Source organism: Bos indicus x Bos taurus, chromosome 5 (assembly GCF_003369695.1).
Source record: "Bos indicus x Bos taurus breed Angus x Brahman F1 hybrid chromosome 5, Bos_hybrid_MaternalHap_v2.0, whole genome shotgun sequence".
NCBI lineage: Eukaryota > Metazoa > Chordata > Mammalia > Artiodactyla > Bovidae > Bos > Bos indicus x Bos taurus.
The window spans coordinates 15,526,780-15,551,537 of NC_040080.1; the positions used below are offsets into that span (position 1 = coordinate 15,526,780).

The following is a 24,758-nucleotide window of genomic DNA, read 5'->3' on the forward strand; positions in this document are numbered from 1 at the left end:
ACTTCGTTTGGTCTCTCCTCTTCATCCATCCTCCAACATAGCACTTCCTAATGTGTGTGCCAGGAGAGTTTGGGGTTAAAAAAGGATTCCAGGCTCGAACTGATTGGAAAACTCCATACAACATGTCACCTGAGAGTCACAAAGAGCCTAATAAAAGCTCTGAAAAGGTTCTCCTGTAAAGACACCTGCTGAATATTCTTCAGCCCAGCAGGTCCCACAAAACTTCTTTTACTTCCAGCAAATAACATCCTGCAGAAATACTCTGAGAAGCACAGTGTGACCTTTTCCTCCATGGCCTCTGAAATCCAGTTGCTTTTCTTCTATATGATCGCTATGGAAGATTTTAACTATAAAATAATAGCTGAGTGTTTTTGTTGAGTACCAGAATCTGGATTCCAAAGACCTTCAAGCAAGACTTGCTTTCACCCTGTCACCCACTGCAGAGGAGCTTCAGGGCCTTCTCTTCTGATGAGAGGAGGCTCCTGACCAGTCCCTGATTTTCCAAAGATGGGACATCACATAGAGGCACCTCCCAGTTGTGACTGTGGCCCCCGCACCATACTCTGGGCCCCAGTTCAGATCCCCCTCATTTGTTTAGAAGAAGCCAAGAGCTCTTGGCACATAGGAGTCCAAGGCTCTGAAAGCGGAGTCTTAGGCTTCTCTGCTTTGCAACTGAAGCAAGGTCAGACAAGGATCTCCCTGCTTACAGTCAAGAAGATCAGGTTAGGTCACAAGATTCCTCAAAGGCAGGGAGCTGGATCAATGATCTCCCAGCCAGAGTAGCATCTAGACCCCCATGAGCATGGCTCCAACATATCCAGCTGTGGGCAGGTCATCATTAAACATAGCCTCCCTAGATGGGTGGTCTGATGCCAAGTCATCACAAATACATAACCCTCCCACAAAGCTTTGGGAAATATTTCACAAAGCTGCTTCCATCTGTTTGATCCCTCAGGAGCTGTCCTGAAGAGAGGGCCTAGGCCAGCTCAGAACCAGTCTTTGCTGATCTACAGAGGTAAATCTGCAGATGCAATCAACAAAGGTCTCCCTCCAAGAGCCATCAAGCACCTCCTGTTCTCTGAGCCTGTAGGAGCTCTTTTCCAGGTTCTGAGGCTACATACAAGGTCCTTCCTCTCCAGGAGCTTATCCCGAAGTCAAGGAAGGTGACAGTAACCAAACAAACCCACCAATAAGAAGCCAGCAGGTGGGGACTCAGAGCAGCAAGAGAAATGTCAGGCTGGCCGCTTCAGAAAGGGGATTTAGGGAAGGTATGGATGTGAGAGTTGGACCATAAAAAGGTTGAGCACTGAAGAACTGATGCCTTCAAATTGTGGTGCTGGAGAAGACTCTTGAGAGCCCCTTGGACTGAAAGGAGATCAAACCAGTCTATCCTAAAGGAAGTCAATTCTGAATATTCATTGGAAGGACTGGTGCTGAAGTTGAACCTCCAACACTATGGCCACCTGATGCAAAGAGCTGACTCATTGGAAAAGACCCTGATGCTGTGAAAGATTGAGGGCAAGAGGAGAAGGGGACGACAGAGGATGAGATGGCTGGACGGCATCACCAACTGAACAGACATGAGTCTGAGCAAACTCTGGGAGATAATGGAGGACACGGAAGCCTGGCGTGCTGCAGTCCATGGGGTCGCAAAGCGTCAGACATGACTTAGAGACTGAACGACGACAGCAGCCGGAGGAGGGTAATGCTGGGACAGGAAAGCCAAGAAAGAATCAGGTCAGGTGGAGACTGGCACCTTCAAGGCAGCAGAAAGAGCCAGTGCAAAGCCTAGAAGGAGCCGTGGAGAGAAGGCAGATCCAGGAGGCTGGAATTTCCAGAGGAGGAGAAGGCCACCATGAGCTGGGCTCAGAGAGGAGGCAGGAGGCTGTGTCTTATGTGATGGGAAGCCGTTAGGGACAGCTAAGCCTGACATGGTAGATGTGGATGGGAGAAATGGAGGGGAGGACTCTATGCCCAAATAAGGCCACTCTTTGAGGGGTCCCAAGGACACCTGGGGCCTGAAGGCAGAAGGTAATTGGGCAAGAGAGGTGGCCAAGATGAAGACCACCCCGCTTCACAGCAAAGACTCATGAGGTCTGGCAGAAGGCTCCTTCAACAGGCTCCAAAGGAGTCTCTTGGGACGTCTCTGCTGGTTCCACAAGGAGGCCCCTCGACCTGAGGCTGCTGACGCAGGACGTGGGTTCTCCGGCCTCCTTCCCCATTCCCCTGCTCATTTCCATGGTGTCCCATGTGGAGGGGGCACCCCAAGCGGGAGGGACAGAGGGTGGATGTCTCTGGTCTCTGTGTGAGTTAGCACCCTCATCTCCCACACATTTCCTAATAAAGACCACAGGAAAGAAGGCTGTCTGGGGGCTCTGTCTGTACAGCTGCCTACGGGAGGATTCCTGAGACTTGGAGATCAGAGAAACAGCTCTAATCATAACCTTCAAGGACTCCTGCATCCCTCTCCCCAAAGCCCAGGTAGTATTTGCCATTCTCTTGCTCCTCATTTGAACATAGGTTAGGGCTTCCCTGGTGGCTCAGACGGTAAAGAATCTGCCCACGTGACGGAGATCAGAGCTTGACCTCTGGGTGAGGAAAATCCCCTGGAAAAGGAAATGGGAACCCATTTCAGTATTCTTGTCTGGGAAATCCCATGGACAGAAGAGCCTGGAGGGCTACAGCTCATGAGGTCGCAAAGAGTTGGACACAACTGAGCAACTAACACTAAATCTGCCCCCGACACTTCATATAAGTCCCAGGGTGGGTCACAAATACCTGCCAATCTTGCCTTCAGTGCCTTCTCATGACCTAAGGAGACACAGCAGCAATCAGGACGCTCCCTGGCCTGACCACCAGCCTGCATTTGCTGTTCTGCCCCCCACTGCAGCCCAATCCCTTTTCCCTGCAGCCAACGACACTTCCCAGGCATCTCACTACCTTTGAGCCACACATGAGCTTCCCCAGATCAACGGTCCTGTTGGCTGTTTCCTCATATGGGTACCCGTTCTTCCCTTTGCTCCTCATTAAAATTCAACCAGTCTCCAAAACCTTGATTTTTTGTTGTTGTTTAGTTGTGATCTTATAGACTGCAGCACACCAGGCTTCCCTGTCTTTCACTATCTCCTAGAGTTTGCTCAAATTCATGTCCATTTAGTCAGTGATACCATCTAACCATCTCATCCTCTGCCGCCCCCTTCTCCTTCTGCCTTAAGTCTATTGTTTTTAAGCATTCTTTTAGGCCAGAAATAATTTCTCTCAAACTCACTGTTGTATTCTAAATATTCAGAGACCAGAGAGTCCCTTAGCTGAATTCAGTCCTTTGAAGATGCTCAAAGACCATGTCTGTGGGATTGCCACACCCCAAATCAGAACCTGGTCCATAGTAGTTGTTTGATGTGCATGTTCAGATTTAACTCAATTTAAAGTGTGTTTAATATCCAAGTCCAAAAATCTAAATACCTGGAAGCAAAGACACAGCTGTCCTCCCTTCTCCCGATCACGCCTGCCCCGAGTCTGGTGCACAGGGACACATAAACAATGCTTGCAGAACTGATCCACCCCCAGGAACCTCACACAGAGAGCCTGTCAGGACCAGCGCCTTGTGCCAGGGTGAACCCAGGCTTGGTCAGGCCCCTCTCAGCCTGCACAGGAGTTCCTGAAGTCAGGCCCCTCCCAAGACTTGACCATGGCTCATCGGTTAAACAGGAAACAGGAAACCTGGTTACAAGAAACAAAAATGGATTAACATCTCACTCCTGCCAGGGGCCCAAGACTGAGATTTCCAGGGCACCGAGTCCTGATAGATGCCTTTCTCCATGTGAGTGTGTTCACACATCCTCTCTACAGAGAGACTTGCTGGCTTCCTCAATGCTACTCGGAAGACACACTTGGCCTGTTTCTGGCCTCACACAGGCTTAGGTGCCAAGAAGCTTCTTCTTTTCCTTGGAGACCTCAGAGTCCTGGCCTTAAGAGAAGGGAGCTGTGCCCCCACCCTCTTCCCACATCCAGCTACAGCCCTCTCCTCTCTCTTCTCTCCTCTCTCCCTTTCTGTCTCTGGAATGAAATGGAACAGGACAAAATCACCCACACAGTCCAACTCTGACAGCTCTTTCCATTGGAAGCACTGCTTTGGCCACTTTTCCCCAAGAAATGCAATTGCCTTCATTATTCTGCATTGTTTATCTTCTTAACTAATTTGTATCCACTCTGAAGGCAGAATCCATATGTACATTCTCTCATTTGCCACAGAATCTGCAATGTTATGAGTCCCCAGGTATACACTTAACGCAGAAGACTGGGGATAGAGTGAGCATGTGAACTCAATCCATGGCCATCGAATGCCCACCTGCTCAAAGGCAAGCTGAATACCTGGAGCTTTAAGGAGAGGGGAGGATGCTGTATCACAGACCAGGGAGCCACACAGACTTGGGAGCAAGACTAAACTGGGGGTGTCACTAGCTTGGATCAAAGCATCAGGGTCACAGAGCCAAGGGTCCCTAGTCTCCAAGGCAACAGACATCAATAAGTGATGGAGAATACAGAAAAGGTCAGCTCTACACGAGGCCACCATATGCTCGTGGCCAGCCAGTCCATGGTACTCAAAATACTGGGGGTGCCTCCTGGACCTCTGGACACTGTCCCACCACCTCATTGACAATGCCCACAGCATCGCGAGTGCCTAGCTAATATTCACTTCTGCTATTCAGGCAATGGCAGCAAGTGGGAATAGATAACATGAGCAACCGTGCCCATGCTGGTCATCGTCAACTCCAATATCATCAGGGGCCCTAGTTCTCAAATGAGCCCCAAGGGTAGGTCAGTTACTTTCATCCTTTAAACAACATCTGTCCATAAAACTTGACTCTGAAAGAACCTACGCTTTCTCTTAGCTCATGTTCCCATGTCACATCTGCTGACAAGGTACTGGGTGAGTGGTTCTTTCCTTTTCCATGAACATCAAAGGCACCTGGGACCCATGCCTCCACCCGACCCCCAGCAGGCTACCAGGGGCATCCAGACACGTCCATATAACACGTCTGGGTCACAGCCTCTTGCTTCATGCTCTCAAGAACCAATGAGACACGAGGTGGAAGAATGTTGAATTGAACCTCAAGGCTACGGCAAGGCTTCTCGTGCCATTTTTTCCCACCAAGGGTCACCAGCACATCTGGCTACCCATCAAGTCTGAGGTCTTACAGGTCAAGAGAAGATAGATGATTTCAACTCTTGGCCTCAGTGCCTATCAACCCTGGCTTAGCCCATGGAGCCAAGCTAGGAAAGGGGTCACAGCAAGACTTGGCAGGTGACCAGCTCCTGTGAGAGCAAAGAAAGTAGCTATTTCACTCAAGATGATTTATTTCCAGAGGCAAAGCAAAGCAGAAATCCAAAGAGAACTCACTTCTTCCTCTTCAATGCCAGTCAGGTCCCAGAAGTAGCCCAGTCGCATCTGTAATCGCTTCCAGTTTTCAAGAAACATGGTAGCTTGAAAAGAAAGAAAAAATTCTATTAATTTTGAAGAGTGGATTGAGAGCACCCTTAGGGTTCACCCCATGGAGGATACACACTGAATATTAGTCGCTCAGTCATGTCCGACTCTTTGTGACCCCCCAGGCAATAGCCTGCCAAGCATCTCTGTCCATGGTATTTTCCAGGCAAGAATACTGGAGTGGGTGCCATTCCCTTCTCCAGGGGATCTTCCCGACTCAAGGATCGAACTCAGGTTTTCTGCATTGCAAGCCACCAGGGAAGCCCCATTTCTAGGTTATAAGAAAAGCTTAAACACTGATCTCAAGACATAAAGGAGCCTATTATACAGAATGAAGTAAGCCAGAAAGAAAAACACCAATACAGTATACTAATGCATATATATGGAATTTAGAAAGATGGTAACGATAACCCTGATGCGAGACAGCAAAAGAGACACAGATGTATAGAACAGTCTTTTGAACTCTGTGGGAGAGGGAGAGGGTGGGATGATTTGGGAGAATGGCACTGAAACATGTATAATATCATATATGAAATGAATCACCAGTCCAGGTTCGATGCATGATACAGGATGCTTGGAGCTGGTGCACTGGGATGACCCAGAGGGGTGGTACAGGGAGGGAGGTGGAAGGGGGTTCAGGATGGGGAACACATGTACACCTGTGGCAGATTCATGTTGATGTATGGCAAAACCAATACAATATTGTAAAGCAATTATCCTCCAATTAAAATAAATAAATTTATATTAAAAATTAAAAATAATAAAAAATTTTTTAAGAAATAAAGGAAGAATACAAGCATTAAAAAAAAGTAAGAAATTGGAATGATGGCTTGTAGCCTTTTTAGACAAACCTCATCTTCCCTACATGCTCTCTCTTCCTGCACCTTCCTCTCACTTTTTTCTCCATCTTTCTGTCCCCCGCACAACTTCCCTTTCCTGAGCCTGAATCATCTCATCCTGAGATTACGTCACATCTCCTAATAATTCTACCTGAGTCCAGGGTCTCAGACTTCCACTCCATCCCGCAGGCAGCTGGGAGATGCAGCTCCCAGAAGTGACATTCATTCATTCTCCAAGCAAATATCTGTTGAATGCCTATCATCCAGACACACCGGTCAGTTTGCCCACTCCAACCACCACAGCCCTTGAAGGGCAGCCCAACATGCTCCAGAAAGAACCAATTCCCTCAGCCCTGAAGCCATGGCTTCTTTAGATCAGGATTGGACACCTGATCCTGCTGATGGGGCCAATCAGACTCTCTTTTGAAAACTGAAACTAAGAGACACAAAAAGAAATGGGACAAACCACGTAGCGTGTGAAGAAAGGAGAAAGGTTCCTTATAGTTCCTCCTGCTCCAGTTCCCTAGGCGCCTGGCTGTACTTCATCTCCTGCATCCACAAGCTTGCTTCTTACTTTCTTATAGTCCCTTGTCATTTGAGCAAGCTTGAATGGATTTCCTAACTTGAAAAACCTGACCTCAGGTACCTGCGACATACGAAACACTGCTCAAGACATCGTGAGGAGCTTAGGTGAAAATGATGTGGATTTTGCTCTCAAGTGATTTAGTCTATCAGGAGAGATTTTAAATAACGACTGTACAAAGCATAAAGTGATCAGGGACTTACACACAGCACAGATAAAGGGCTGTGGGCATACAGAAGAGGGGGTGCCCGCTGCCGGAGTATCTAAGCTGAGCCTTGAAGAGTAATGGCATTCAGGCAGTGCTGAGGGGCAGGGAGAAGGAGGCCAACAATGCCTCAAACTTGCAGCAGGTCCCTATTGTCAAGATTCTTCCCTCTGGATACAGAGAATGAGTGAATCTGGTCCATCCCGTCTGTCCCCATCCATTCCCACCGTCTGTCAGCACACACCTCTCATCTGCACTCTCAGGCATCACCTCATTGCCCTCTTCATCCCCAGCTTGTACAAACTGTCCCTGTCCCATGCCACACTCCAGTGCTGCCTTCACCGTTTCCTGACCAGCTCAAGCACCATAAGGTAAGACTCCCAGGCGCCCACTCCTCTGCACTCCTACAGCCCTTAGGTCTGGTGTGCTGGAAATGGAAGGGATGTGACAGTCCCTGAGGACACCCCTACCCCACTACATCACCCCCAGTAACAGCCTGGGTGCCCTGCCTTGCCTGCCATGCCAGACCATCGATTGCAACTCAGGTCTGCAGCATACAAATAGGACTGCAAACTCTTCTTCAACTGCTACGTGTCTCTGCTCACCTGGGGCACTGCACAGGGCTGAGCCCAGCGAACACTGAGAGCCTGATCAAGCATGTGGTTCCTTGAAGCTGCATGTTTCACTTGGTGCTACACTGCGGTGCATGGGTCTGTACATCGCTGGTGGTCCAGGGGTTAAGACTGCACTTCCAGTGCAGGGGTCACAGGTTCCCTGGTCAGGGAATTAAGATCCCACATGCCTCACAGTGTAGGGTGAAAAAAATCTGTATCTTTGGTTCCTGGGATCTGAGACCTTTTCCTTTTGTGTGTGTGCACCCCGACCTCTGGACCCCAGCCATGGCTTGGGGATGCTCTCCAAACTGGGGGAATGCCTCTCCTTTCCCTGTGCTGCTCCCAGTGCCCGAGGAGGGCTCTGCACACCAACTGTGGTCTCCATGAAAGAGAGAAGTCAGAACGGGAGCAGACGATGGGGTAATAGAGTCCCTGAGACTTAGAGAACGAACATGGTTGCCGGGGGCAAGAATGAGGGAAAAGAATATTTAGGGAGTTTGGGGTGGACATATACACGCTGCTGTATTTTAAATCGGTAACCAACAAAGACCCGCTGCACGACACAGGGAGCTCTTTTAAGGTCGTATGGCAGCCTGGAGGGGAGGGGAGCTCGGGGGAGAATGGATCCATGTATACGTACGGCTGAGTCTCTCCACTGTTCACCTGAAACTACCACAACATTGTTAATCGTCTATACCCCAATACAAAAATTTAAAAAGTCACTGAGGAGGACGCAGGGGGATACGAAGGACCCTCGTGACAATGGAGAGCAGCTCCCAGCGGATATCGCGTGCCAGGTACCACACCAGCTGCCCTGCACACACATCCAGTTCACACCTGTGAGAACACGACAGGTAGGCATGATTTCACCCACTTAAGAGATGAGAACCGGGTGCTCCAAGGTTGAGGACCAGCCTCCGTCCAGGTTACTCAGCACCTCGGCTGAGAGGACTGACTTCAGTGATACCAGGCAAGGCTCACGGTGATGGGTACAGAGCGGGACTGAGACCCACGTTTAGGACTGCCTGACCCTGAAGTTGCTGTCCTTAACCGCCTCCCTTCACCTCTTCCTTCCCTACTTTCAATATGGCTTCACTGTCTTTCCAAAGTTCCCTGGAGTTTGAAGGCAGAACCCCAGAGGGACTGGGCCTGATGCCTCCACCGGCCGTGGGTCTGGCTGACTCCTGCCCTTTGCACACTCGACCTCCCGACTCCAGTTCAGTGCCCCCCGCTTCTGCCATCCGTACACCCCACCCCCAACCCCAGCTCAGTGACCCCCGACTCCTGCCCCACCCTCTCTCTCTGCAGATAACCACTTCTCCCAGCCTCCTTCCCGGCAGCCTTGGGCCCTGGCCCAGGCCCACCCAGCACAGCACCACTGATCATAATAATCATGTAATGAGAGGCATAACTATTATTTTTAATTGTAATTTGTAGGCAGTCATGCCCTCAGGCTCTTGGCTGCTGTAACCAAATACACAATCACATAAAACACAGCAAAGCTGTTAAAATAACAAAACCAAACCCTAAGCCCAGAAGCGCTGACACAACCCCACTCCATTTGTTTTCCCTGCACTGCTGCTACCACGCGAGGGGAAGAGAGAGGAGACCCGGGGCGGGGGGAGGGGGTGGGGGCGGGGGGGCGGGGCACGGGGGCATCGTCGCAGAACTCAGGAGGGATGGAGGTATCTGTTCATCCACCAACGAGAGAAAGGGGACAGCTGTTGGGGATTAAGTTGGAAGGGACAGCCCTGCCCCCATTTTAGGACCACGCAGAAAGCTTGTGTCCTAAGATCTGGTTCAAAAACATTCTCCTTATTTGCAGCAAAATGAAGTAATTGGCATAGTAAGGAATTCAGAGACTGCCTTGTTTGAGAGTTTGGTGACAGAGCGGCCTGGGTGGGTTGGTGAGGAGGTCATTGAGAGGTGGGTGATTCAGACAATGTCCTCCTTGCCTCTGCTTCCTTTTTTTTTATTATTATTATTTTATTTTTCTTTATTTCGGCTGTGTTGGGTCTTCATTGCAACATACAGGTTCTCTAGCTGCAGTATGCAGGCTTAGCTGCCCCGAGGCTATGGAATCTTAGTTCCCCAACCAGGAATCGAACCAGCATCTCCTGTACTGCAAGGCAGATTCTTAACCCCTGGACCACCAAGAAAGTTCCCAGCCTCCACTTCTGAGAGGATGCAGGAAGCCCAGATCTGCAAGGCCAGAGATTCTCCATCTCTAATAGTCACAAAGCACAGCTTGGACCCCTGAATCTTTTTTTTTTTTTCCAGCTCTGCCCACAATCTCATTTTCTTTACAGAGAAGTTCTCTTTTTTTGTTTCTTGGTGGTTTTATTTGTTTACAAATAAAAACATCCACCTGAAAGGGAAAAAAAAGAAAACAGGAAGTGGGAAGGTACAGCTGAAAACCAAGTCTCCCTGTGACAGGGAATCACACATCCCAGGAAAGGCCTTAAGGGGGAGCAGACCAGAGTGATAAAGCTTTAGCTACTCAGTCGCGGTCATACCTGTAAGACAGACTCATGGGAATTAGGGCTGCAGCATAGCCAAAGGTGAAAGGGCATTTCAGGCTCCAGTCAGTTCCAGCATATTTGAGGTGATTCCAAGAGGCCGCTTTTTATTAATTTGTTATTCAGTAACTCAGCCATGTCCAACTCTGCCACTCCATGGACTGCAGCACAGCAGGCTTCCCTGGCCTTCACCATCTCCCAGAGCTTGCTCAAACTCAAGTCCATTGAGTCAGTGATGCCATTCATCCATCTCATCCTCTGTCATCCCCTTCTCTTCCTGCCTTCAGTCTTTCCCAGGATCAGGGTCTTTTCTAATGAGTTAGCTCTTTGCATCATAGGAATAAAAATTCCTAGTATTTTTTATTAATACTAGGAATAAATCTGGGACTTTCCTGGTAGCTCAGCTGGTAAAGAATCTGCCTGCAATGCAGGAGACCGCAGTTCAATTCCTGGTTCAGGAAGTTCCCCTGGAGAAGGGATAGGCTACCCACTCCAATATTCTTGCTTGGAAAATCCCCATGGACAGAGAAGCCTGGCAGGCTACAGTCCACAGGGTTGCAAAGAGTCAGACACGACTGAGTGACTAAGCACAGCATGGCACATAAGAGTAAATCTACCATATGACCCAGCAATCCCACTACTGGGCACGTACTCTGAGAAAACCACAATTCTGAAAGACACATGTGCCCCAATGTTCATTGCAGCACTGTATACAAAAGCCAGGACATGGAAGGAACCCAGATATTCATGGAGAGATAAATAGATAAAGAAGTTGTGATACATTTATGCAATGGAATATTACTCAGCATAAAAAGGAACACATTTGAGTCAGCTGTCGTGGGGTGGATAAACCTAGAGCCTTCTATGCAGAGTAAAGTAAGTCAGAAAGAAAAAACAAGTATCATATATTAACACATACACATGGAATCTAGAAAAATGGTACAGATGAACCACAAAGCTAGTGGAGGTGAGCTATTACAAATCCTAAAAGATGATGCTGTGAAAGTGCTGCACTCAATATGCCAGCAAATTTGGAAAACTCAGCAGTGGCCACAGGACTGGAAAAGGTCAGTTTTCATTCCAATCCCAAACAAAGGCAATGCCGAAGAATGCTCAAACTACCGCACAATTGCACTCATCTCACATGCTAGTAAAGTAATGCTCAAAATTCTCCAAGCCAGGCTTCAGCAATATGTGAACCGTGAACTTCCTGATGTTCAAGCTGGTTTTAGAAAAGGCAGAGGAACCAGAGATCAAATTGCCAACATCCGCTGGATCATGGAAAAAGCAAGAGAGTTCCAGAAAGGCATATATTTCTGCTTTATTGACTATGCCAAAGCCTTTGACTGTGTGGATCACAATAAACTGTGGAAAATTCTTCAAGAGATGGGAATACCAGACCACCTGATCTGCCTCTTGAGAAATCTGTATGCAGGTCAGGAAGCAACAGTTAGAACTGGATATGGAACAACAGACTGGTTCCAAATAGGAAAAGGAGTACGTCAAGGCTGTATATTGTCACCCTGTTTATTTAACTTATATGCAGAGTACATCATGAGAAACGCTGGACTGGAAGAAACACAAGCTGGAATCAAGATTGCCAGGAGAAATATCAATAACCTCAGATATGCAGATGACACGACCCTTATGGCAGAAAGTGAAGAGGAACTCAAAAGCCTCTTGATGAAAGTGAAAGTGGAGAGTGAAAAAGTTGGCTTAAAGCTCAACATTCAGAAAACGAAGATCATGGCATCTGGTCCCATCACTTCATGGGAAATAGATGGGGAAATAGTGGAAACAGTGTCAGACTTTATTTTTCTGGGCTCCAAAATCACTGCAGATGGTGACTGCAGCCATGAAATTAAAAGACGCTTACTCCTTGGAAGGAAAGTTATGACCAACCTAGATAGCATATTCAAAAGCAGAGACATTACTTTGCCAACAAAGGTTCGTCTAGTCAAGGCTATGGTTTTTCCAGTGGTCATGTATGGATGTGAGAGTTGGACTGTGAAGAAGGCTGAGCGCCAAAGAATTGATGCTTTTGAACTGTGGTGTTGGAGAAGACTCTTGAGAGTCCCTTGGACTGCAAGGAGATCCAACCAGTCCATTCTGAAGGAGATCAGCCCTGGGATTTCTTTGGAAGGAATGATGCTAAAGCTGAAACTCCAGTCCTTTGGCCACCTCATGTGAAGAGTTGACTCATTGGAAAAGACTCTGATGCTGGGAGGGATTGGGGGCAGGAGGAGAAGGGGACGACAGAGGATAAGATGGCTGGATGGCATCACCGACCCGATGGACGTGAGTCTGAGTGAACTCCGGGAGTTGGTGATGGACAGGGAGGCCTGGCATGCTGTGATTCATGGGGTCGCAAAGAGTCGGACACGACTGAGCGACTGATCTGATCTGATCTGAACCTAGTAGAGCACGGACGTGTGGACACAGTGGGGGAGGTGAGGGTGGGACAGCCTGGGAGAGTGCACTGACACATACACAGTACCATGTGTGAACCAGACAGCGGAGGGGAGCTGCTGTGCGGCAGGGGGCTCAGCTCGGGGCTCCCTGATGACCCAGAGGGCTGGGATCGGGCTGGGGGTGGAAGGAGTCTCGGGAGGGAAGGGATACACATATATAAAATTATGACTGATTTGCATTGTGTACAGCAGAAACCAACACAAAATTGTATAGCAATTTTCCATCAATTAAAAAATAAAGAAAATTGAAAAAAAAAGGAACCCCCCCAAAAAAAGAAAAAAACCAAGATGCTGTTTATGGACAAGAGGCACAGAGCCGCCTGAGACTGTTCAGGCCACAAGCTACAACTTCCCTCTGTCCCCCCCGACCCTTCCTGTGAACAATTCCAGAGCTACATGGCCATGGATACCGTGTCCTCTGACTCCCTGCCACTGTTCTGCAGGCTGACACTGCCACTTGGTCCTGGGCAGTGGCTTTTCTTCCTGGGAGAACAGAGGCTCCCCTGGATACCTCTGGAGGCTCTGGATACTAGGACTTCCCGGGTCACATGGGAATCTTTCCAGCCTGGTTCCATCTCCACCCATGTAGACAGGCGGAGGTCGCCGGGTCTGGGTCTAACAGCAGTTCTAGAAGAGACCTCCCTCTCCTGCACACAGTCCCAGGATGTGCAACTCACCACCCCATCCTAGCAGGTCCTCCAAGCCCCCTGGAGTCAGCAGTAAACCTAACCGCTTCAGCTGCTGGTCTGTGACCCGAAAGATGAGGGCCCACTCTGTGAGGATTAGACGACGGCAGATGGCTGCTCCCAACGGGCTGACACAGGGGCCCCTGCTCCCTTCTGTGATACCCGTGGGTATGTCTTCTTGGAAATGCTCAGTGACCACAGGGGTGGATATTCCAGTTTTTAAGACCAGAAGGGTGCATGTGTGTGTCTGTGTTTATGACCAGATGGCTGTGTCCCAGAGAAAGTTTATTACCCCAAGACTCTGGGCGGGGGTCGGGGCGGGGGCGAGGGGGGCGGGGAAGGGAGGAGGAGGAAATCGAAGGAACTATTTGTTCCTTCCTTCACAAATCCCTTTGGTGGGAAGATGGAAAACATCTCTCTGGCATTAAGTGAAATCTCTGCACTCTACACTTGCGGTGTCCTGGAAATTGCAACTGAACACAGAGATAGGAGACGAGTCTAGGCCCGCCTTTGCCCCCAGCTAACCCTGTGATCGTGGCAGTCACCCCCTGACTCCAAGTGTGACACCAAATGACATCTGGGACTTGCACATCTTAGGAGATGTACCTGGAGGTGCCTATGAGTGTATCGCTGCTAAGTCGCTTCAGTCGTGTCTGACTCTGTGCGACCCCATAGATGGAAGCCCACCAGGGTCCCCCATCCCTGGGATTCTCCAGGCAAGAGTACTGGAGTGGGTTGCCATTTCCTTCTCCAATGTGTAAAAGTGAAAAGTGAAAGGGAAGTCGTTCAGTCGTGTTCGACTCTTAGCGACCCCATGGACTGCAGCCTACCAGGCTCTGCTGTCCACAGGATTTTCCATTTCAAAGCATGCATGTGTTCAATTTCCAAACAAATCCTATATGAGATTAATGTAAGATTACTCCATCTCTTATATACATATATATATATATATGCATGTGTGTGTGTAAAATAAAGCCTCGGAGGATATTCTTAGTTCTAGTCCCATGTATGAGTAAAGGAGAGAAATCTATTGTCCCTAAAATGCTTCTTAAAATATAAGTACTAGGGGCTTCTGTAGTGGCTCAGTAATAAAAAAAATCTGCCTGCCAATGCAGGGGACACGGGTTCAATCCCGGGTATGAGAAGATCCCACATGCCACAGAGCAACTAGGTCTGTGCACAGCCACTAAGCCTGTGCTCCAGAGCCCAGCAGGTGCAAGCCCATGAGCCCGAGAGCTTGTGCTCCACACCAGGAGAGTAGCCCCCACCCACCACAGCGAGAGAAGACCCGGAGCAACCAAATAAGTAAATAAAAGTTTTACTAAAGATATAAGGATTAAAGAATATTGGCTTTGGTCCCTGCACCCGTCTGAAGGTGCCCTGCACAGAAGCCAGCCTCATGGTGATGACTTACCCCACAGAGCCATGAAGATGGAGAAGAAGACGGTGGCAGGGTTGTCAAACAGGTGGCTGGCCCGCGCTGTCCCACAGGCCGAGCTGAGGTTCCAGTAGTCACAGGACGTGTCGCAAAGGGGACACATGGTGAAGGCGTTCTGCTGGTCACACATCTCCTTGCTGCAGGAGACAGAGGCTGTGGGGTCACAGGGCTCCAAGCAGGACCCTCCCTAAGTCCATCACCCCCAAAACCCCTCCCACTTGGAACTCCCTGGCTGCTTCAGTAACTCCGTCAACAAGGCATATGAGATCAGAGCTGGGCTTGGATTCTTCCCCTTGGGAGTACTGTTTTTAGTATCTTGTCTTTAAAACTGGGTGAGCAGATGAACAGATAAAGAAGATGTGGTACATATGTACGATGGAATATTACTCGGCCATGAAAAGGAATAAAATTGGGTCATTTGTAGTGATGTGGCTGGACCTAGAGTCCATCAAACAGAGCGAAGCAAGTCAGAAAACAACAAATGCCATATATTAACGCATAGATATAGAATCTAGAAAAATGATACAGATGAACCTATTTGTGGGGAAAGAATGGAGACACGGACTTAGAGAACGGACTTATGGACCCAGGAGGGGAAGGAGAGGGTGGGACAAATTGACAGAGCAGCACTGACTTATAGACCCTACCATGTATGAAGAGACCCAGAGGGAAGCTGCCACACAGCACAGGGAGCTCAGCTCAGCACTCTGTGATGACCTACAGGGGTGGGATGGGAGCGGGGGGTGGAAGGGAGAAGCTCAAGAGGGAGGGGATATATGTCTACATATAGCTGATCCCAGAGAAGGCAATGGCACCCCACTCCAGTACTCTTGCCTGGAAAATCCCATGGACGGTGGGCTGCAGTCCATGGGGTCGCTACGAGTCGGACACGACTGAGCGACTTCAATTCCACTTTTCACTTTCATGCACTGGAGAAGGAAATGGCAACCCACTCCAGTGTTCTTGCCTGGAGAATCCCAGGGACGGGGGAGCCTGGTGGGCTGCCATCTATGGGGTCGCACAGAGTCAGACACGACTGAAGTGACTTAGCAGTAGCAGCAGCAGCTGATCCACATTGTTGTACAGCAGAAACTAACACAATATTGTAAAGCAATTATACTCTAGTGGAAAAAAATAAATTAAAAAAAAAAATAGATGGGCTACCTTCGGAGGTATGGAAGCCATCACTATACGTGAACCAACAAAAAGTGAGTGACCACATATCAGTTATGCTGTGCATTGGGTGGTACCATACAAAAGAGTGAAAGTGTTAATTGCTCAGTCGTGTCCGGCTCTTTGCGACCCCATGGACTGTAGCCCGTCAGGCTCCTCTGTCCATGGGGTTCTCCAGACAAGAATACTAGAGTGGGTAGCTGTTCCCTTCTCCAGGGAATCTTCCCAATCCAGAAATTGAACCCAGGTATCCCACATTGTAGGTGGATTTTTTACCAGCTGAGCCACCAGGGAAGCCCGGTGCTGTATAAAGTCCCATCCAAAGGTGCTGAGTCTATGGGGCTGATGGTTTGTGAATAAGTCACTCATCAGAGGTCAGAGTCTATCGTCCTCATTCAAGCACGAGCTACCTCATTAGTGTATTAGGATGGTCACACGGAGGAATCCACATGAGTATACCATTCGACCAGCACAAGGTCTTCCTCCTGGAAGAAGTCATGCAAAGACGAATGGAGTCAGGAGGGAGGAAGCCCAACTTCTAAGTGAATCAACCATGTGACTGTTTGGAGAAGACAGATTAGTAACCTCAACTTAATAAGAATTATCCTAACCACAAAATGGGATGCGAGAGGCTGGAAGAATAAGGTGTGTATTAGTTGCTCAGTTGTGTCCAACTCTTTGTGATCTCATGATCACAAAGATTAGTTGCTCAGTTGTGTCCAACTCTTTGTGATCTCACCGCAGCCCTCCAGGTTCCTCTGGAATGGAACCTGGGCAAGAATTCTCCATGGAATTCTCCAGGCAAGAATACTGGAGTAGACTGCCATTCCCTTCTCCAGGAGATCTTCCCAACCTAGGGATCGAATCCAGGTCTCCTGTGTTGCAAGCAGATTCTTTACCTTCTGAGCCACCAGGGAAGTCCAGGGAAGCCACCAGGGAAGAATAGGGTAAATTCTCCCAAAGTCTAGATTCCAAGAATCCAAGAGAACAAAGCATGAGTCAAATAAACATCACCTCTATTCTCACCTCTTTTCAGTATATTTCTCTTTACTGGACTTATGCATATATTTGAAATTCCATTCACTTGGGTGGATCAGCTGGACCCAATAACTTCAGGCTCGTCAGGTGCTTGCAAATAAGAACCGAGGATTTCTCAGCCCCAACTGGTTTCCCCAGTAACCCTCCACATTGCAGTCTGGTAGGAAAATGAATGAACTCATCACTCCGGTGTGTGATATTTGCCCTCGGGGATGAGTAGATGGCTAAGCTCATCACTTTGGGGGAAAGGGTGGAGAACTAGAGATTTCACGAAAAGAAAGCACTGGCTGTTCTCACAGAGCAGCTGGAGGAGACCCCATGATGGGGAGGCAGGGATCACAGGCTGAAACCACAGCTGGGTTTTCTCCACAAAGAGGCAGCAGAGGGCACTACCGAGCACAGTACAGCTGGCTGAGGGAGCTGGTACCCCGGTGCCTGAGCCAAGGGCTTAGATAAAACCCAGAAGCCAGCTGGATGCCTGTGTTTAGCTTCCATCGCTAAGCAGTCAAAAGGTTTCACCGAGGGCTGTCGTTGACTGTCAAGTCCCAGCTCTCAGGCTTGTTTTTAATGAGCCTCGGCAGGGAAAGTCCTTTTGTGTGAGAGAATGGAAACTCCGGGTCTCAGGATAAATCCCAGCTCCTCCACAGACTTGGTGCTGAGCACTCCACTGCCAAGTGTCAAGATCGGTGACTCACTCACATCGACAATATTAAATAGTAATTTCTTAATAGTAAGTTCAGCCACACTGACTTCACCTGGGCATGTGTTTATTGGTAACTGGAGAGCAGGACTGAAGTCTTCTGGGCCAGACATGTGATGGCTGCCTGGTAGAGGAGCTGGTGCTTTTAGGAGGAGAGTACCAATTAGAAAACAGATTCACACAGAAAACTTGTCAGTTTGCACAAAGTCTAGCAAACAGCTTTGCTTCTAAGCCGTGTCTGTTCAGTCATTAAGTCGATCCAACTCTTTGTAACTCCATGGACTGCAGCATGCCAGGCTTCCCTGTACTTCAATACCTTCCAGAATTTGTTCAGATTCATCACCAATCAACCATCTCACCCTCTGCTGCCCCCTTCTCCCCCTGCCTTCACTCTTTCCCAGCATCAAGGTCTTTTCCAATGAGTTGGCTCTTCGAATTAGGTGGTCAAAGTAGTGGAGCTTCAGCTTCAGCATCAGTCCTTCCAATGAATATTCAGGGTTGATTTCCTTTAGGATTGACTGGTTTAATCTTGCTGTCTAAGGGACTCTCAAGAGTCTTCTCCATCACCACAGTCCAAAAACATCAATTCTTGGGTGCTCAGCCGCCTTTATGGCCAACTCACATCCATATACGACTACCAGAAAAACCAGGACAGTAGCGGTTTTGTCCCTAAATCGTGTCTGACTCTTGTGACCCTGTGGACTGTAGCCTGCTAGGCCTCTCTGTCCATGGGATTCTCCAGGCAGGAATAATGTAGAGAATTGCCATTTCCTTCTCCAGGGGATCTTCCTGACCCAGGAATTGAACCCGAGTCTCCTGCATTGCAGGCAGATTCTTTATGGACTGAGCTATGAGGGAAGCCCTCCGGAAAAACCATAGCTGCTACTTTACAGACCTTTGTCGGCAAAGTGATATCTCTGCTTTTTAATACACTGTCCAGGTTTGTCATGGTTTTTCTTCCAAGGAGCGTGTCTTTTATTTTCATGACTACAGTCACTATTCGCAGTGATTTTGGAGCCCAAGAAAATAAAATCTGCCACTGCTTTGTCATGGAGATTCTTTACATATATACAGGGAGACACATAATCCTAGAAAATCTAATCTCAATCAAAACTAGTCCATGCTAAAAGGTCAGGGGAAAAAAAAACATTAGCACCACCTTAGTACAGAGTACTTTGAAATGTGAATGCTGTGTACATAAATGGTTTTAAAATTAGAACACAGTCAACTGACAATCATTTGTACGAAATGGCAGCCATGGTAGCATGGATAGTCCCACATCATTTAGGTTTGAAGTCAGAATGCTCTGTATGCATTGGGTTGGGTATTTTTTGTTGCATCTTTGGAGTTTTTTGATGCAAGCAATTGGAAGAGGATTCTGGAGACATTCTGCCTTAGGATGACATTAAAGGACTTTGTAGTCTCTGAGACAAGCTGAAAAAGGGGGAGACGCCCCGAGAACTGAAGTCAGGGCTGGGTCATTCACTAAAGTCAGGGCTGGGTCATTCACTAGCTGCATCATCCACAGATTCTTAGTTAGAAGCCACAGTGGCTATAAATCCAATGACATGTTTCTTCAACCGATCATGTTCTCTCGGACACAGAAGAAGGTTGATGAATGGCTTGACCATCAGGTGAACCAAGACCCTGGAGTGGGTGGTGTTCTCAATGAGTGACCCACTGCTCACAATTCAAGTGACATACAGGGCTCTACTAGCCACAAAGGGAGGCAATTATTCAAGAAATTCAGACAGAACATCTGCTATTAAGATCTCAGCTCTAAAGTAACCAGTTTTTCTTTAAAATATGGTTTAGATTAATCACCTTTAAAAAAAAAAATGCTCCAGTCTTTCCTATGCATGTAAGCAAATGGGGAACAAATGGAACCAACCCCTTGCTAAGCAGACGAAGGTTCTATAGACATATCTTGCACATATGGAAATACTATTAAGTGAAGCATGTGACTCACATATCAAAGTTATCGGTGATAAAAGGTACCATTTAAAGTTCCACACAATGTAACTTTCCTGGTTTTGATGCTGGACTGTGGCTTTTAAAACATAATCATTGGGGGAAACTGGATGAAGGGCACATTGGGCCCCTCTGCACTCTCTTTACTGTTTCCAGTGAATCTATACGGTTCTCAGAATAAAACATTTTTTTAAAAGTGATACACAGATACTAAATGCCAGGCCTAATGCCCAAAGTGGAGACCTTTAAAATAATCCCAGGAAGGGTGAAAGCTTATAATCGCTTAGGAGTGGCTGGGAGGACAGGGAAGCCTGGCGTCCTGCAGTTCATGGGTCCACGAAGAGTCGGACATGACTTGGCACCTAAACAACAGCCAGACAACAAGGAGCGGCTGATAGACACAAACCCTCGAAGGGTGTGAATTTGTCTGGATTCTGTATTGGGATTTAGAGGCTGTGCTTTTATTGACAAGGAGTGGTACGGATTGTTTGTGAGTGTTCATCAGGCATAGAGCTTGGACTTCTGATAGATATACAATTATGACTGAGGAGCAGCTCTCAAAAACTACTTCATGATATGCTTGACTTTTTCTATTTACACCTTCCTGATTGGCCATACCTTATTCTGAGTCTGAAAAACTGAGAATCAAAATTTCAAATTTTACAGCAGCCAATTTTACACATTTTCATTTCGGAAAGTTGAAAAAGTTCAAAAGACTCCACTATGCAAATAAAGACATACACTGTATCCATAAACACACTTATATCACTAAATTAAATGTCATGAAACAATTCTGATACTTCCTTCTTGTGATGAATACTAAAATTATATTTCATTCTACTCTATATTATCTTAATCTTTGTTGTTCACTCACTCAGTCATATCCGCCGACTCTTTGTGACTCCATGGACTATATCACGCCAGGCTTCCCTGTCCCTCACTAACTCCTGGAGGTTGCTCAAAGTCATGTCCATTGAGTCAGTGATGCCATCCAACCATCTCATCCTCTGTCACCCCCTTATCCTTCTGCCTTTGATCTTTCCCAGCATCAGGGTCTTTCCCTGTGAGTCAGCTCTTCACATCAGGTGGCCAAAGTACTGGAGCTTCCGCTTCAGCATCAGTCCTTCCAATGAATCTTCAGGGTTGATTTCCTTTAGTCTTATTCTACTGCATTTTCAGAAACACGTATTTATTTGCTTGGCTACACCGGGTCATAGTTGTGGCACGCAGGACCTTTTAGTCGCCGTATGTGAACTCTTATCTGCAACATGTAGGATCTAGTTCCCAAACCAGGGATCAAATCCAGTCCCCCTGTACTGGGAGATTGGAGTCTTAGCCACTGGATCACCAGGGAAGACCCTTATTCTAGTTCATTTAAAAGATAACCATTAAATTGATTCTATAATCCACTAATGGACTGCTATCCATAGTTGATAAAACATCACACACCCGACAGGCATTGTGATGTATCTGCAATGATGATGATCTCATTGTACAAGCACGCACCTGCACACATACGAGAGCCCCACCGTGTGTGTAGGCACACGCCTTTGTAGCGTGTGTAGACCATGGTCCCTTCCAGCTGCCCTGGCCACTGTCACATGGGCTCCCATGTGGGGAACCAGGGCACGAGTCTCAAGTCCTGATATCAACCAGCACGTGGACTCTCTGCCCGCCGAGCTGTTGGTCCTCAGGGCATGGGATGAGTCCTCCAGTTTGGACCAACCTGAGACCCCAATCCCCAGCCATCATAATGGGGCAACGGAGCTGTGTTCTCTGAGAAGGCACCAGGAGGGGCCAGCTAGAGCTCCTGGGCTGCCAAGGAGGGTCAGAGCCCTGGGGAAGACCGCCACAGATGACTGGGGAAAGCAAAGGCTTGGAGTAGGAGGCATGTGCCTGTGAACTCAGTTGCTTAATTATGCCTGACTCTTTCCAACCCCATGAACTGTAGCCCACCAGGCTCCTCTGCCCATGGGGTTTCTCAGGCAAGAATACTGGAGTGTTGTAACCATTTCCTACTCCAGGGGATCTTCCCAGTCCAGAGACTGAAATTGCATTTCCTGAGTCTTCTGCATCGGCAGGTGGGTTCTTTACCACTGAGTCACCTGGAAAGCCAGGAAGCAACAGAGGTCAAATCTCAACTGTGGTGGACTTCCCTGGCAGTTCAGTGGTTGAGGCTCCACGCTTCCACTACAGGGGCTGTGGGTTCGATCCCTGGTCAAGGAACTAAGATTCCATATGCCGAGGGGCATGGGTAAAAAATAAATGAATAAAACATCAATGTGATTTCACTGATCTGGGTTAGAACCAGGGGCTAATTTAAAAAAAATCCCAACCCTGTCAACCATTACTTGCTGAAGTGGGACAAGTTAGGTGACGCTGCCTCTCCATGGAGACCATGTCTCCATTTCTCTGAGGTGAGAATAAGAACACCTATTGCTGACAACATCAATCGCTTCAGTATCGAAGACACAGCACATAAAAACCATCCAGCACTGGTACAACTCACACTAGGAATGCAGTGTGTGTTCCTTCTTCCTTTGGACTTCCCAAGTGGCTCTGTGGTAAAGAATCTGCCTGCCAGTGCAGGAAATATGGGTTTCATCCCCAGGTCGGAAAGATTCCCTGGAGTAGGAAATGGCAACCCACTCCAGTATTCTTGCCTGGAGAATTCCATGGACAGAGGAGTCTGGTGGGCTACAGTCCATGGGGTTGGAAAGAGTCAGATATGACTGAGCACGTGCGTACACACACACACCTTCTTCCTTTATGCTATGGACGGCAGAGCCCTGAAAACATAGCTCAAAGGTCCCAGAATTCCAGTCAAGAATCCTGGATGGATGATGACAGGGTTCTATACACAAAAATATTCAAATCCTTGTGCTTATACTAAGGTATTTAGCTTTATTCTAACTACATACATGTCATCGCCAGTTTTGCTAATTCGCAAGAGCTTTTCTACAGAGTGACACAGAGGCCAGAGCCACCTGGTTCTTACCGCTTATCACGCTATCTTCAAACAGCCCAGCTCTCCCTGTTTCTTCAGGAGGTCCTGACTTCCCCATCACCACCCCTCACTGCAGTGGACACCTCCAGGCTGCCCAGTGCCCCCATCCCCCGGGCTATTGAAGGAGAATCCCCATGGCACGGTGTCAGCCTGCCCCCCCAGCCCAGACATGATCGGCTGGTCGACAGCCTTCACTTAGGCCAAAAAGAGTCAACAGGACTTTTTCACTTAGGATCAATCACATATAAAGCTCTTAAAATGTGACACCCCGTGAGCTGCTAGCAGCAACATTCACATCCTATGGAGAAACTCTGTAGTGAAACAAGAAATACCTGAAAGAATCAGAGACAGCCAGTAAATAGAAGGAATCCTTATTTCCACGGTCTTTGGGTGAGCCACATGCCAGCCACGGGCTCCACCGAGGCCTCCCCACCGAACCTTGAGGATAAATTCCCTTTTTTGCTTATGCTAGTTCCCATGCATTTCTATCACTTGCAACTGCAAGAATATTAAAACACACAAATGATGCTTCAGTTTGCCAGGACAGTTCTGGAGGTGCCAAGAGCTTTAAATTCTAAACATTGGCTAAGTGTCTCTTCTGTCCCCTGTACTCTATTTCTGCTTATGTTGGTTCATTCAAGAATTGTTTATGAATACTTTGCTGGGTGCCAGACACTGTCTCCTTTAATCCTCAGGATACCACCATGAGGCAGGTGTTAGTATTGCCATTTCACAGCCGAAGAAATGGAAAGTCAGGGAGCAAGGTACCCCATTTCAAGGCTAATATGTAAAACAGTCCACCTTAAAGGATGTTCTTCTGTTGAGTGTCTATTTTTTTTGTAGGATCTCTCTTCCTCATCAGGACCAGCCTTTGTTCCATCTCTTGGATCTCCAAGAGCCCCCTGTCACCTCCTGCAGTCTCTGACTCCCAGAGCCAGGGCTGAGGTGTTCTCCGCTCATAGCATTTTATTCCAGCAGTACCTGGCCACATAGATGCCATCTTTACCCAACACCATTCAACACTTGCTGCCTTGGTATGTGTGGGAAATGAGAGAAAAATGCCACAAAAGTGAGGGGAAAAAAGCTTTTCGCAGGCATGGTTTCTTTTCTCACCAGTTATCTTCCACCTGCCCAATCAGACCCTGGTCCCAGAGAAGAGTTTGACCAGGAAAGGAAGTGGCCACAATCAGCGTGGCTCTGAGCCCTTTGCAGAATCCGATGCTCCCCACTCTCTCAGGAGAGAAGGAAGGGAAGTGGGAAGAAGGACACAGGGTGGGCTCTGGAGGGATACGTGTGAAATGTACGATGTCCCCACAACTGGGATGACACTCTGAACGACTGACACGTGGGAACTGAGCCTTCGCCTTTAACGTCAGCTCACCTGGGAATATCTTCTTCGATGGTTGCACATCCGTAAAGAAACACGATGATCCCGATGACAGACGACGGGATGAGGAAGGATGTATATAATCCCAGCCAGGCAAAATATAGTCCGATCTTTTCTCCAAAATACTTTCTGGAAAAAGAAGGAAATGAAACATACATTAAGAATATCACGGACTTTCCTTCTTTCTGTTTGCTTTAAACCTGACAAAGGGTCAGCACAAATGGAAAGGGACGGAAGTTATCTGGGGAAGCTGGGGGGGTGGGGGGTGGACCTCAGCACAAGGAGTCAACAATTGGTCTTTTCTGAAATGAATCGCATTCCATTAGAATCGCATATGCACACCTGTTCATGGAAAGAAGTTGCACAAAGGAATCCAGCCCTAACAGCAAACTGAGAATATGTCATATATTTTGACATCTTTACCAGACACACATGAATAACATCAGAATTTCATGAGTGCCATAGCACTCAACCCACAGAAAAACACACCTTTTTGAAACTGCTTATTTGGATAAAATACACAAATTCGGGGGCATACATCCTGATGTATGGGCTTCCCTGGTGGTTCAGACAGTAAAGAATCTGCCTGCAATGCAGGAGACCTGGGTTCAATCCCTAGGTTGGGAAGATCCTCTGGAG

At 47.9% G+C, this 24,758-nt stretch overlaps 1 protein-coding gene across 1 annotated transcript in view; it reads right to left on the reverse strand.

The window, feature by feature from the left end:
• Positions 1-24,758, reverse strand: part of ANO2 (anoctamin 2) — a 247,533-nt gene that overhangs the window by 156,970 nt on the left and 65,805 nt on the right. The window contains exons 7-9 of the mRNA XM_027543394.1: positions 24,114-24,248; positions 14,820-14,980; positions 5,402-5,484 (exon numbers count right to left, since the gene is read on the reverse strand). Of these exons, the coding sequence (XP_027399195.1) occupies positions 5,402-5,484; positions 14,820-14,980; positions 24,114-24,248 (379 nt within the window). The remainder of the gene's footprint in view (positions 1-5,401; positions 5,485-14,819; positions 14,981-24,113; positions 24,249-24,758) is intronic.